Source organism: Lottia gigantea (assembly GCF_000327385.1).
Source record: "Lottia gigantea unplaced genomic scaffold LOTGIsca_51, whole genome shotgun sequence".
Classification (NCBI taxonomy): domain Eukaryota; kingdom Metazoa; phylum Mollusca; class Gastropoda; family Lottiidae; genus Lottia; species Lottia gigantea.
This window is the reverse complement of record NW_008709752.1, coordinates 1,388,869-1,403,126: the sequence shown is the minus strand read 5'-3', so window position 1 is coordinate 1,403,126 and position 14,258 is coordinate 1,388,869. Positions and strand designations below refer to the sequence as shown.

The following is a 14,258-nucleotide window of genomic DNA, read 5'->3' as shown; positions in this document are numbered from 1 at the left end:
GTAAACTAAAAACAATCAGCACATAACAGATACTATACTTCTCGCCCATTGGGCGAGTTATTTTTTCTAATTTCAGATCAGAATAAGAACAGAAGAAGACCCAATATCAAGACCCATAATCCTAATTTCTAAATAAAGTGTCTGCTCCACCCTAGGCCTGTACATTTGGGAGAATCAAACCCTCCCTTCCCCGAAAACTAAATAAATATTTTATTTTTCAACATAGAATTATGTGACCACATCTATCGTTAGCCTTTAGCCACCCAACTTTGTCGAGTTTAATTGTGAATTAAAGTAAAGCGCACCATGTCATTTCTTTGTAGATTTACATGTGAGTGGAGATTATGTCGGTGACTGCATTTTCCATGTTCTCCTTTCTGTTTTTGAAATATGAATTTTCAACTTGGTTAATGCTATACCATTGACACAGAATTGTAAAATCGTACCGATTCATGCGGCTCATATATAATAATTATATTATAACTCTTTGATGTCGACATAGTGGGGTGGCTAAAGATTTGCTATCTAAACGCATACGATATATGTATTTTTTTCTTTCATCCAGAGTCAATTCGCAGATATCAAGATTGAAAATGACCTATTGGAGCAGTCGGAGAAAGCGAGACGTCGTCATTTGTACTAACATACCGAGATTATAATCGGTTGAAATCTGAAGAAGGTTCCTTATTTCAGTATTCCGAGGCTCTGTTCAAGGTTGTCGTTTCACAGAGATGCCGTTTTCTAAAAGTACAATTATCTTCGGCCATGATTAGTGTTTCTGCATTCCTAGGGAGTTGGTATTTTCGAACGGAAATTTTTAGGGAGAGGAAAGAAGTCTTCAATCAAGCTTTGAAATTGAAAACTTTTTACATGTCAGTTGAAGTCAGGTTTTTTTCACAGTTTATAATTGTTTTTTGTCTTTTAATGGGAGTATCTTTCGACGCTTTGAAACTTATTATCAATATGAATTGTATGAAACCAAGTTAAATACAAAACAAACGACATTGAGAGGTGAAAATTGTAAACAAAGTGAGAAAAATCTACTTAGCCTTATGACGAATGACGAATTGGGATTTCCATTGGAATATTTAATCTGTTGACACGACCTAACCTCCGCCAAAAGCGAAAATGCGAATTCAGACTACTACCTATTCATAAGATCTCAATGCATGTCGGATTGCATTCTTTATACTCTTTACATAAATGCATTCTATCAAACTTAAATTATCGTCGAAACGCTGACCTCCCACATGCTCCATTCATTGACGTATCCAGGGAATACAATTTGCTATGCAAAGGTATTTATAAGTGGAAAATAAAGTGTTTGTGCATGTCTTCGATTGAAGATAAAGACACACAAATTTGATAATAAAATTATATGATAATACATATTTGATTTGTCTTTTCATAAATGCATGTTATCAAAGTTGAATTAATGTAAAACGCCGACCTCTCATAAGCTCTTTTCGGTGTCGTAGCCAGGGAATAATCTGCACTATGGTAACTATGTTAGGGCATTTAGAAGGTGAATTATATTGATCTTATAACTATGTTTCGGATGTACCCGTATCATACAATTTACAATCAGATACAAGTCAACACTTGAGTCGGGTTAGCTCGGCGAACTCTATCTTGCTCTGTTATTTCGATATGTGGGGCTCAGTATTGACACATCAGTCGCTAAACCTTACTATTACCCCTCTCCCCTGTCGGCAATGCAGTCCGGCACAGCTGACATGCCACCGACATGTGATTCATTTATCTATTTATTTATTATAGCTTTGTTCACTCGAGTATTTTCGTTACCTTCGTTGAGAATGGGGACGTTTTGTGCTCAGCAACCTTTCTTACCTTACACATGTTTTCTATTTAAAAAAAAACGTTTCGCACTTTATAATGTAATGTTTAATGATATTGATAATAACAAAATCTTCATTTAAAAACGACACAGAGATAGGCAACACAACTGAGCTTTTAGGTCAAATCCCGATACTCATCGATAGCCAACCCCTTATGGACAACGAAACACAAAATTTAACAAACAAATTACATTGATGAAACCGAATAAGAGTCTTGAAAAAGGAAAATAGTAACTAGTAAGTATAAAACTTTGAACAAATATACACAAATGCATAAGTGTGTTTAAGATGGATAATTTCGATACCAACAAACAGAAAAAAAACTTTGGAATTCGAAAAAACCAGTTTTAGTGGTGTTTTTGCGGGTGACCCAACTTCACTCAATTTCATGATCATTTAGAAAGAGTAAATATATTTCTGTTCCCACGGCTGATTATAAGCCCATAAATGGAGCAGCATTGCACTAGTCGATTGTGTCTTTCTCACAAATGAATGTAAAATTAAAACATTTTTTGTGAAACCGAAAGTGCAACATTAAAAAGTGTATAAAAATTGGTCCCTGAAGGCGCATTTTTTTTCATTTTTTATACAATCAAAGGAATATGACATATTTTGTAATTTTTGCAAGTATTTTCAGATTGAAGTCCGTCAGTTGTAGTCAGAGGCCATGAATCATTGCATTGCAGCGAAATTCATGCAATTTTCCGGTTGACACTAATTTTCATTTGTTCACCCATTTTACACGTTTCTGTGTGTATTATACAGCATTTTCTTCTGATCATTTCATTGTCTGTCTAAAAACGTTGAAGGTCACACCCAGAGACTAATCGTCATGATATCATACAAATATGAAATACAAAATATTTATCTCCTTTATTTACAATCTCAGGTCCGTTACAAATCGTTTATGTCTTAACACATGTTAAATGACAATCTTGACACAAAGCTCTTTACATCAGATGTCGTGACATGGTTTGAACATTAAAACACATTAAGGTATATTTTGTGTAAAGATCAATGTCTTCTTTCGGCTATAAAATTAACATATAACATAATGTCAGTTCATTTTCCTATTTTTAAAGAGTTTTGGCAAATGCATAATTTAGATCAAGAATAAGTCAAAACAAGTCCCTTTCAATTTTAATGACACAAGTTTCAAGTGTATCCAATGAGGTTTACGCATTCTTTTTGAAAACTTCCTGGTTGTGTTTATGAATAGAATCTCTTCATGTGGGTGTGTACACTTCAATTCAGTGATAAATGATCACTTCGTCAAAAGACTTTAACAGGTAGACAGGAATATCTGCACCTTAATGGTTAATGTCTTAAAATGAAGATTACCTCTGTGTTACAATATGGACTGTTCTTAGGAATTTTGTTGATTCCATTGGTTTTAAGGCAAGTTAACTTTCTAGTTGCAAAACTAAAAAATAAATTAGGTGGAGTACAAACCAGAGCATCCAGGCACGTTGATTATATTTGTTGTTTAGCATAAGATGTGCCATCTATTTAAAATCATGCAATATATCAGTCTTAGACACTCAAATGAAAGGGAACATTTGCAGAAAGCAAGTAAAAATTATCATAGCTTTTTTGAAACTGGGATTGAAACTGTTTTAAAAACCGAAACTAAAAGCTTAACGCTTTTCTCATTCAATTTAAATATGGCTTATTTTAGATAAGTATTCATCAGGTTTTGTCAAAATCGATCAATAATTGTGCCTTCTAAAGTGTTTACAAGATAAAACTGAAATGCGTTTTGAGAATAAGGGCAATAACAAAGTAATAAAAATAGTAATAAGATATTCAATAGCCTATTCTATAGGGCTAATAAACAATTTCACAAGGTTTAGTTACGGGCTAATAGTTGAACGCGTTTTCAAGTCAGGAACAAAGGAAATAATTTAGATTAAATAGTTTTATATTTTCAAAAGGGTCCGTCCTTGGGTATTTATTAAAAATTTTAAAAATTGTGAATGTTCACCAGCAATTGTGGGTGACGCCAATATACACTCAACAATGTGGGCGTTTAAAAATGTTGTTCGAGCTTTCTTTCACATTGGTCCGAGGTCGTCTTTGGTCTGAATTGTCCCTAACCCATATAATGTGTGGGTCCTCTTCTTTATTCTAATACTTTATTTCTGTTTCGAATATTGGGACTTTTTTTTCCAGTTTTACGAAAAAACATTTTTTATTGTATGCTCGTAAAAATATATATTTATTTGAGAGGCTACGTCTCAAACAATCTTCGGCTATGTTGAAACATATAAATATTCAACTAACGGTTTATTGTCCCATCCGAAAGACTAGACGCTTTTTTCATGTCAGCCCTTCTTACATGCATCACTGACAGGGAGAAACCGGGTTGAAAAACCCGAAGTTTTTATCTCGACCTATGCCGGTGACCTTCAGGTCAGCGAGCAAGCGGCTCCCTTTAATTTTTGAGATGTACACTGAAATATTTTTATAAAATGTTTTGAGATTGTTCAAAACTTGAAGACTTGAAGGTAGGCTATTCCAAAGGTTAGATCCCTTAAAACATAAACTGCATTGGTTAGTGTAGGTCGTGGCTTCTGAAGTGTGAGTCTTTTAATATAATTTGAATATATTAGACTGCACGTCTCCACCCCCCCCCCTCTAATTTCATTCAAAAGCATATTCAATCATCAGCTTTGATGTTCTATCAAGGTCAATTTGTCTATATCACTGGGTGGGTCAACTTTTGTGCATGTCTAGCGGGCACAATGCAGCAGGTCATTTGTCTGGCATTGACCATTCTTCAGTCCTGGAGATGTGTCGAAAAAACATGCTTTTGGTTGTCTGGCGGGACAAACGCGGCAGACAGTGTGTCTGACGTGATCCATTTTAGCCCAGGGTGATGTAAATGAAATGAAATTAAGGTGCACAGCTCCAAAATATAGCACCTGAACACGATAAAAAAAACTTCTGAAGGAAAGCTAAAAAAAGCATAAACACAATAAATAAAAATACAACGATGCAAGAAGATAAAAACAATATCATAGAAATGCACTGTGTGTTGTACCGATCTTCTGTTTTATATGGCGTAATTTTGTGTCTCATTTCGGGGCCCCCAGGGGCCAAACACAGCAGGGGTCCCCGGCAGACGTCCGAGTCATTATATGCCCTACTCCATAATTGGTACTGTGTGGGTTAGCGGCTGCTCTATAATGACTGTCCCTAAGTCATGATCGCCTTTCTAGATATTAACTGTGTTTCAACTGAGAGAAAAAAGTTAGTAAAGTTTCATAAGTTAAGAAAATCCGCCGAAAAATACAGTACGCCTATGAAACGAATGATTTCTTCATATGAAGGTAAACTATCACAATGCTGGTCAAAACTTTCAATTTTAACCTAGTTATAAAACTTTAAAAACCTTTACAGTGTGTGCTTTACCTGCAACCTCTTTTTTTATCGTTAACATTATTTCCATTTTCCAGTGCTTATTGTTCAATACGGAGGCAGAGACAAGAAACATACACAACAAATTGTTGGAAGCTTTTTAATTGGTTTAAATGCACCAAAACACGGTAAAGTTCAGTTTTCTTTTACTGTATTCGATGAAAAACACACTCCAGTTATTAATTTACCAACTGTTTCCATGTTACATAACTTTTTCCAGAGATCTTGTTGAAAACTTTCCAATATGTCGAGTGAAAGCCTAACCAATACTTATTGTCTCATAAAAAATTCAATGTATGATGACCATGAAAATTTTGAAATTGAAAGTAGATCACTACCGGATATCAACACCCAATTGACAAAACCACTATTTTTAGAAACATTCTTCCGCTTGTAAATCTCTCGTTATCTCACAAAATCTGAAAGAAAATGCAATTTCAGACATCAAATTCCAAATCTAGACCAAAAATTAGTCAATGAAGGACAACAGGAAGTCTAAAAATAGCAAGGTCTACATTCGTAGCATATAAGAATTACTGGAGTCGGTCTTATATGACTTGAGGTTCTTTTAGCTATGGAACTTGATTAATTGGGTTATTGACCTATACTCGCCAAGACTTTAACAACCCTCCTCGCTAAAAAGAGACCACATAAGGACCTTTCATTTAGTAAATGTAAATTTAAAATAGACGTGCTACACCTGAACAGAATTTTTTTTTAAAAAGACCCGAAGGAATTAAAAGGTACTGGATATCTATCTATCACAAATTCAAAAAAGAGATAAGTGCGCAACGCATTTACGAATTTTTGAATTTTAAAAAAATGCTTTCGGTATTGTTTCAAGGTTTGAAAGTAAACTACACAAGCCAAAAAGGTATAATATTAACCTTTCGGTCCGAGACAAATTCATTGCTATTTTGTTAACTACATGTAAAGAAATATCGAATAGAAAAATTGCAAATACGTTTATGAAATTATCTTTAAAATACAGACAATTTACGACGACATATTTCACTTTTTATTTTGAAATAAAAACTTTCGTTTTCACCTATATAAGACTTCCACCCAGGTGATAATTCAACGAATATTTAATTTAAGAAATTTTAAGTCCATATGACCAGCCTCCATCTTGTAAAGAATGGCGTTAAAAAGATATTAATTCAATTTTCTGGAATATCACCTTGGTGAAAAATAAAGTTTTTAATTAGAAATAAGAAGTAAAATATGTCGTATGTGAGCCACCATAATTGAATACAAGGTTGTATAATTAATACTGTACATTGTATTTCAATTTATTATGCAGGACGGTATATTATACTGAAAAAAAATGTTGTATTGGTTGGACGGGTACAAGTTGTAACAAAGGTAACAATACCTTAATGATTTGTAATGGTCGTTTGTGTTACAAACGATTAAGAGGTTTAATTAATGTTACAAGCATTGTTTCGCGTGATTTGAAATGAGAAAATGGGTTAAAATTATTAAAAAAATATCCGAACCTATCAAAAAATGACTTAAAATGTCCTGATGAACAATTCAAATTTTTCTCTTCCGTCGAATAAAATTGTGTCATTCATTTTGTTCTGACGACAGAATACAATGAATTTCCAGCGTCCTGTCAATTAAAAATAAAAATAAAATGCCAATGCCATTCAAGAATTGACATGATTACTGTTTATTATTGTCTTCATTTCAGCAATTTGTAGAGGAAGGTCTGATTCAAGAGCCTGCAATGAAAATTTTCCCAACTCCCACATTGTTTTGCCTGATAAAACCACAGTTAAGAATAGTGTGGGAAAATGTATTCGACCTAATGTATGTGAATGTAAACAGGAAGGGTTTTATTCAGCTGGTTCATTTTGTAATAGTAAGTAATAATTATTTGTTCTATATCTGTTTAATGAATCCGAAATTCTTAAAACGCAAGTTAAAATCTACAAAAGTATAATAAACATTCAACCATAAATGTGATGAGTATTGCCCTTGAATGGATTTGAAAAACATAAGAAGTAACGATCTGAAACGCAAAATGAAACCCAAAATAAGAATTGTCAATACACTGTTAGCAGTTACACGGCGTTTCGTTATAAAATGTAATTAATGAAGATTACAAAACTTCGCTTAACGAAAAGTAGTTTCGTATAAGATTGCTCCCTTCTTAACTTCCTGGTCGCCTGACAAAATATTAAAAGTCTATCTAAAGCTGCAAATAGACGAGATACGGAATTCGATGCGGGATACAATTAATACAAAGATAACAAGGTCATGCCGTGGAACATTGTACAATTATAACTGCTATTTTATTTCAGTCTGTTCTGCTGTTAATAACTGTGATCTAGAATATTGTACAACTAAAACTAATGATATATTTCAGTCTGTTCACCTATCAATAACTGTGATCTGGAATATTGTACAACTAAAACTAATGATATATTTCAGTCTGTTCACCTATCAATAACTGTGATCTGGAATATTGTACAACTAAAACTAATGATATATTTCAGTCTGTTCACCTATCAATAACTGTGATCTGGAATATTGTACAACTAAAACTAACCAGAGATGTCGGAGATGTGAAGGATTGGTAGCAGATAAATCGTGGTATCGAGCTTATATTATATCGACGGATAAAAGATTGTGTATAAGTAAGTTGTCCGGTATTAAAAGAACGTGTAATAGTGAGTAATTTGTTTGTTTTCATAGCGCTGCAAAAATGACATCGAATAATTTGTAGTATGTTTTCACATTGTAGTGATACCAAGCAAGCAAGTAATTCTTACAATCTAGAATTGACATTTAACCTATTTGAAAACGGCATGTCAAAGTCTCATGTTGGTTTTACAATGTCAGGTTCAAGAGTCCTTCAGTATATTTTAATCTTAAGATTTATGATGCAATAGATGTACACTTGACAACCCCATTCATAGATATTTAATACAATGTTAGGGTTTTATCTTATTTTATTTATAGAGTCGTGTTCATGGAGACCAGACAGTAGATGTTATCCCGGTACATGTCGAGATGAGCTGTTTTCAAATTGTTATTGTTCTGTTGGCTTTACTGGAACTCATTGTAATAGAAGTGAGTGTATTAGTATAATATGTGTGATATTTAATCAGCACCTAAACTTTTTATGATCTTTGAAGTGGAATCTTACATTTATCTATCACCTTTCCAACAATTAATGTGTGTTTTGTAAATTTAGTAATACTAATTTGGTATTCATTTTCTGACTTGCTTACTTATGTAATTTCATATTGAGGTTATTTATTCTCGTTTTAGTTACTGCTATCCCTGATATTTTATACAATCAAGTGACATTAAGTGCTGATAATGGAGAAACTGTTGATGCTCCTGGTGATTTTGGAGCTGGTTCTCCACAACCTATAACCTGGACCAATATAATGAAACCCAAATCTATATTACTCTTTTCAATCAAACTACTATAAACCAAATCCTATACGTCCACCATTTGTCGTGGATTATAAAGTTGGTATTATTGAAGGAAGTATAAGGTTCACAAAGTGTAGGTTTTAGTTTCAAATTGTATATATATACTTATTTTCATTCGCCATGAGATTATGACGTGGGCTTGAAGGAAAGAGATCCGAGTTCCATGATAGACTTACGCGAACATTAATTAATTAATTTTATACTGCAGATGGCCGAAATGGAGTCAAAACACAGACCGTCAGTTGTACCACCATCAGGAAAGATAATCCTAATCAAGGTTTATTGGATTGTACTAAAACCATAAAACGTACATTCCCGGTTCCCTTCCAACATCTAGAACAGTAAGTGATCACTTACCTTGTATGAATAAAACAAGACAATTCCGTTAATCAATGTCTGGTCAGACATTTTTTTGCCTTTGTTTCTAATGTTCTGCAGCTATTATGTAGCTAAGGAGAAAAATACTCACTTATATCGAAATATTTTTTTTAAAAATTTGACAACAACAAGAAACGTCTGACATTAAGTAATTTATGTAAACTAATGTTAAGAATCGCTCGCGTAAATCATATCCTCAGCACGCCAACAGTGCTAGTACCCCACACCGTAACCATTGAATACTGACTTATAATATTTCTTAACATTTTTTTCAGACTGTCTTTCAAAATAACAACAACTATTGGAGGATTTGTGAAGATAAAAAATTTAGAAAGAAATGTCTACAACACCTACTACTACACACCAAACTCACTGTCACGTGCATTTGAGATTAAATTTGACAATGTACCACCGTACCATTGTCAACCTGTCGACAATTGTAAACTTACCATGTTAACTGATATTGACATAACTAAGAAGGTGAACAGAGAAACCACAAATTATTATTATATTGAACTGACGATAAACGGGTGGGTGGAGGCAAAGTTGAGCAAAAAAAAGCAGTAACTGTGTTACATCACGTGCGACATCATCTGCAATGATAATTTCCTCAATGTTGATATATTACTAACAATATACTGAAATGTTACAACCGAGTACAAATAGAAATAGCGACGTTGAAATTTTGTCTAAAAAGTGATAATGATGAAATTGGTCAGATTGTAATCAAATATATAGACAACCATTTCCTTGATTAGATATTTTGTTGTATCTACATTAATGAAGTGAATATCTCAAATCGTGTAGGTTGGCTGCAGTTTAAACGTAGCCTACACACATCTGATCAGCATCCATATAGAAATTCAGAAAATATTTGTTCGATATTTATTTTTTATAGGTAGAAAATACGGTTTATTGGGACGGTTGGATTGGCGAAGATTCTGGTATAGCTAAATATGAATTAGAAATATTCAGCATGAAGTCGGTAGGAAATGAACTAATTATAGACAAACGAATATTCGACACGGAAACTACATTGGTAGGTATAATAATTGATCATGTATACATGTAATTTTATCCTCCATAACCTTATCCTTAATATGACAGCAGTGACGTACTATTCTTTCTAGTATCTATCATATTTGGAAATGAAATTAAATGAATGGATTTGTATATCCTACTTTTCTGTACCATATGGGCTAATGAATCTGGGCAACGTCATGCAGGCTACAATGAGGGAAATTATGCAAGGACAGCGGCACTGAGCCACCGCGGCTCGCTATCTTATTTGGAAGTATTACATCTATATATATTGGCTCTTTACCTATGTCCTTATTAAGAAATAACAGTTGTTTCTTAGCGTGCTGTGATACAAAATGTCTTACAAGGATTATGTCTATATTCTATGAATATTACCAATAGAAAATTTATTAGATCATTAAATCCACATTTTTTCTTTTTATTAACAGAAGAGCCAACAATTTAATTTAACAGTACCAGGTGTATATTCTGTTATACTTGCTGCAGTAGATAAAGCTGGTAATATTAGACTTGCTAGACGATGTTTGATATTCGATGATAACAGTCAGGTATCAACTGTTCCTAATACTAATTTAAAAACCACGTCAGCATCACCTTCTACTAACTACCTTTGGCAACAAAATCATGGTCCTGTTACTATTGACTAGGAAAATAGGTATATTAATACTAAACATCATAATGGTAAATATCTAGCTGGAATCCAGGATTATCATGGTCTAGATCCAGAATATGATGATCATTATGGAATAAGAACAAAAAAACACATTGATAATGTTCAAGGTATGCTTTACTTTTTACTTCGTTAAATCAGACAATTACTAATTCCAAGAGTGAATTGTATCTTTCTGAATTGAAATGCATTTAGGTGAATCAGCCAAAACAGGCTATATAGCACCTGAATACGATAAAATTATGACGTCTTAATTCAAAACTATAAAGGTATGAACACAATAGATAAAAAATGACACTATAGATCAAAATATAACAATGACAAAACAGATAAAAACACCTGTATATAAAGATGGTTAGTGACATAAATAATGTATGTATTATACGGAAATTTATAGTAAGCCATTGATTTGGCTAATCAGTACAAACGGTTATTTAGAAAGACGCTAGCATAATATTTTAAATGCCGATTTGGGAGGTAATGATTTATATGTATGACTGCATTTTAATATTTGTAGGAATAGTACGTTATGAAACATATTATGGGATAGATGACCAAGGAGGTTCTACCATTCAACCAACAGATACTGATTTTACTACTACTGGTAACTTGAACCAATCTATAACAATTTCTCCTACATTACAAGATGGCGACACTGTTAAATTTTATATAAGAGCTTATGATATAGTAGATTTCTACCTGGAAGAATCCACCACAGTATATTTTGATATGTCGCCACCTGTTATAAAAGATCTATGGTTAACTAAAGGAGATAAAGTAGATTTAGCTGTACATGGATTTCAAGATTTCGATAAACTTGTGTAAGTAATATTTGAATTATCTTGACAGCTTAGTGAACCTAACTGTTATTTCTTGGAATTGAGTCTCACGCTAAGAACATTCCTCTCTTAAAGCGAAGAAAACATCATAATCGCTCTTTATCATAAATGGTGCATTATTCATGTGACCGTATTTATAGTAAGCACCATATATATATGGTAGAAAATACATGAGACATATTTCTAAAACATTATCACAGACTCAGGTATAATACATGTATTCTGAATTCTGCTTATGAACAGAATAGAATGGATAGCTTATGATCTACACAGTGGATTAGAAACAGTGGAGTGGAAACTTTATGATAATTTTACTGGTGATGTTATATTACATGGTTCACAACATATACCAGTACAAGGCGAAGCACAGGTTGGTTATTAAAAATAGGTCAGCTAGACTAGACTTCATTGAATTATATTATACACGTTGACTTGCCTTAGTACATATTTCAAAATTTGCCAGCTTGATTAAAATCTGTATCTGCGCCTAGTAATCGTATTTTATACTTTGACTTACCTTTGGTCACTATCCTATCAAATAGTATTTACTTCTAATTGTGGTGGCATTCGACTGGTACTGGTTTGTCTTGTTCAAATTCTGGCCTCAATCGAATGGCACAGAAACGGATATATCGTATTAAAATTGTCCATTCTATTCCTTTCAAAATTTGGAATTCTGACTATACCTACTTTTTGTGATACACGTAGAATGCACTCTTAACCCTTTTCAAACATGTTGTAGTGCACTGTCGGTTGATTCTATGAATCCCAAACGTGCAGAACACAATAATAATAACGTTTTAAAAAAATAGGAGTTAAAAATCTGGAGCTCTTACAAAATTTAACGAATGTTTTAAAAAGTCCAAAATCATTGTTATTAAAACTAACAGCACGTCTTCAATGTTTTATTTTAGACTCGTAAAGAATGTGAAGAGAAATATCAAAATTCACCCCGAGGATCTTGTTATTGTTATTGTACACCTGCTGTTGGTTGTTATCTTCAACATTTTCAAGTTAAACCTGGTGTATCATTAGATGAAGGGACTGGATTGATTCAAGGAAAACATCAAGGTGTACATGATTATGATTATTATATTGAAGTTTATGTTATGAATAATGCTAAATTATATTAGACACTCACATACAAGGTACGTAGAATTTACAATTTCATCACATATACTAAACACATTAGATGCAGTGGTGTTTTTAGGAAACGTCAGTGAGTGGGCCGAGCAGGGGCAATAGACTCGATAATGGAATTATTAAAACCTTTGTTGGTAGTAGTATGTGTACATTACCTTATGCCATTTTACCATTTACCTGTTTACCAAAAAATTTTTTTACCAAATTGAACATCCAATGTATGTACACTACACCCCCTTTTACCATATGCCGACTTACCATTTCATATACTAGAAACCTAAACACCCTTCATTTCATAAATTCTTACACTTAAAAAGACCTAAACTCCCTATAAATTATTACACCCTAAACTCCCTACATTTCTTACACTAAAAACACCTTCAATCAATTTCCTACATTTCATCAAAAAAAAGCATATTAAAAATACCCTTATATAAAAATAACAACATTTTTTAATAGCCTCGTTTTAAGTAATATTATTTTTAAGGGAGATAACTCTTTTTGGAAACACAATTTCTTCGTTAAATTAACTCATTTAAAAATAGGATGAGTTTAATTCTAAAACACGAACAACACAGATTCGAAGATTATTCGGGCGACGGTATCCTTTCTTCATTATTTTCTCTAGTTAAAACAATAGTTCATTTCAACCGGAGCGAAAGCCGTCGGCTCAATTGCGCAAGCCGGAAAGAGTATAAGCGACGCAGTGAAACAATCTGACGAGTTGAAAGAATTACAACTAATAGGAAAAGGTTTTAAAGTTATAGGATAAAAATGATAGTCGCTCACGCTCCAAAAACTTATTTCGGTTCAGGAGATATACAAAAATCATTGGGTTCTCTTCCTGGATTTCCATGGGCGAAATATCCCGGAGAAAAACATCTTCCCGGTCATAATTACACTGGTCCAGGTACTAGGTTAGATCTGCGATTAGACGAAAACGATAAACCAGGGGAAGAATCAGTCAATAGAGTTGACGCCGCTGCGACATACTATACAGAAACAAAGACAGACAAATGATAATCGAACTTGAAAATATTCCAAATCCAACTTTCAAAGAGAGAATGCAAAGAGCATTAATAATTAAACTGTTAAAAGCAAAGATCAAATTAGGCATGGGATTTGCGGATGAAATTCATAAAGAATTTATAAAAACTAAAAACTTTTTAAAAGTTAAAGTGTTAGAAAAAGATGAAATATGGTCAGCCGATTTAATTCATATGCCAGTCGAAAGAGGATTTAAATATTGCTTAACAGTTATAGATTTATATACGAGATATGTATGGGTTATTCTTTTGAAAAACAAAACAGGATTATCAGTCAAACACGCATTTGAAACGATTATGAAACAATCTAACCGACATCCAGAAAAACTGTGGGTAGATAAAGGAAGTGAATTTTATAACAAAAATATGAATCTCTGGGATTTGAATTTACAGCACACATAATGAAGGT

At 33.1% G+C, this 14,258-nt stretch overlaps 1 protein-coding gene across 1 annotated transcript in view; it reads left to right on the top strand.

Annotated features, from left to right (window-relative positions):
- Positions 1 to 12,793, top strand: part of LOTGIDRAFT_165458 (hypothetical protein) — a gene marked incomplete at both ends in the record, with an annotated part of 14,051 nt that extends 1,258 nt beyond the window's left edge. The window contains 13 exons of the mRNA XM_009062472.1: positions 5,318 to 5,407; positions 6,976 to 7,146; positions 7,784 to 7,924; positions 8,250 to 8,360; positions 8,562 to 8,636; positions 8,941 to 9,073; positions 9,386 to 9,590; positions 10,009 to 10,149; positions 10,580 to 10,699; positions 10,799 to 10,931; positions 11,339 to 11,642; positions 11,904 to 12,030; positions 12,575 to 12,793. Of these exons, the coding sequence (XP_009060720.1) occupies positions 5,318 to 5,407; positions 6,976 to 7,146; positions 7,784 to 7,924; positions 8,250 to 8,360; positions 8,562 to 8,636; positions 8,941 to 9,073; positions 9,386 to 9,590; positions 10,009 to 10,149; positions 10,580 to 10,699; positions 10,799 to 10,931; positions 11,339 to 11,642; positions 11,904 to 12,030; positions 12,575 to 12,793 (1,970 nt within the window). The remainder of the gene's footprint in view (positions 1 to 5,317; positions 5,408 to 6,975; positions 7,147 to 7,783; positions 7,925 to 8,249; positions 8,361 to 8,561; positions 8,637 to 8,940; positions 9,074 to 9,385; positions 9,591 to 10,008; positions 10,150 to 10,579; positions 10,700 to 10,798; positions 10,932 to 11,338; positions 11,643 to 11,903; positions 12,031 to 12,574) is intronic.
- Positions 12,794 to 14,258: the final 1,465 nt, after the last annotated feature.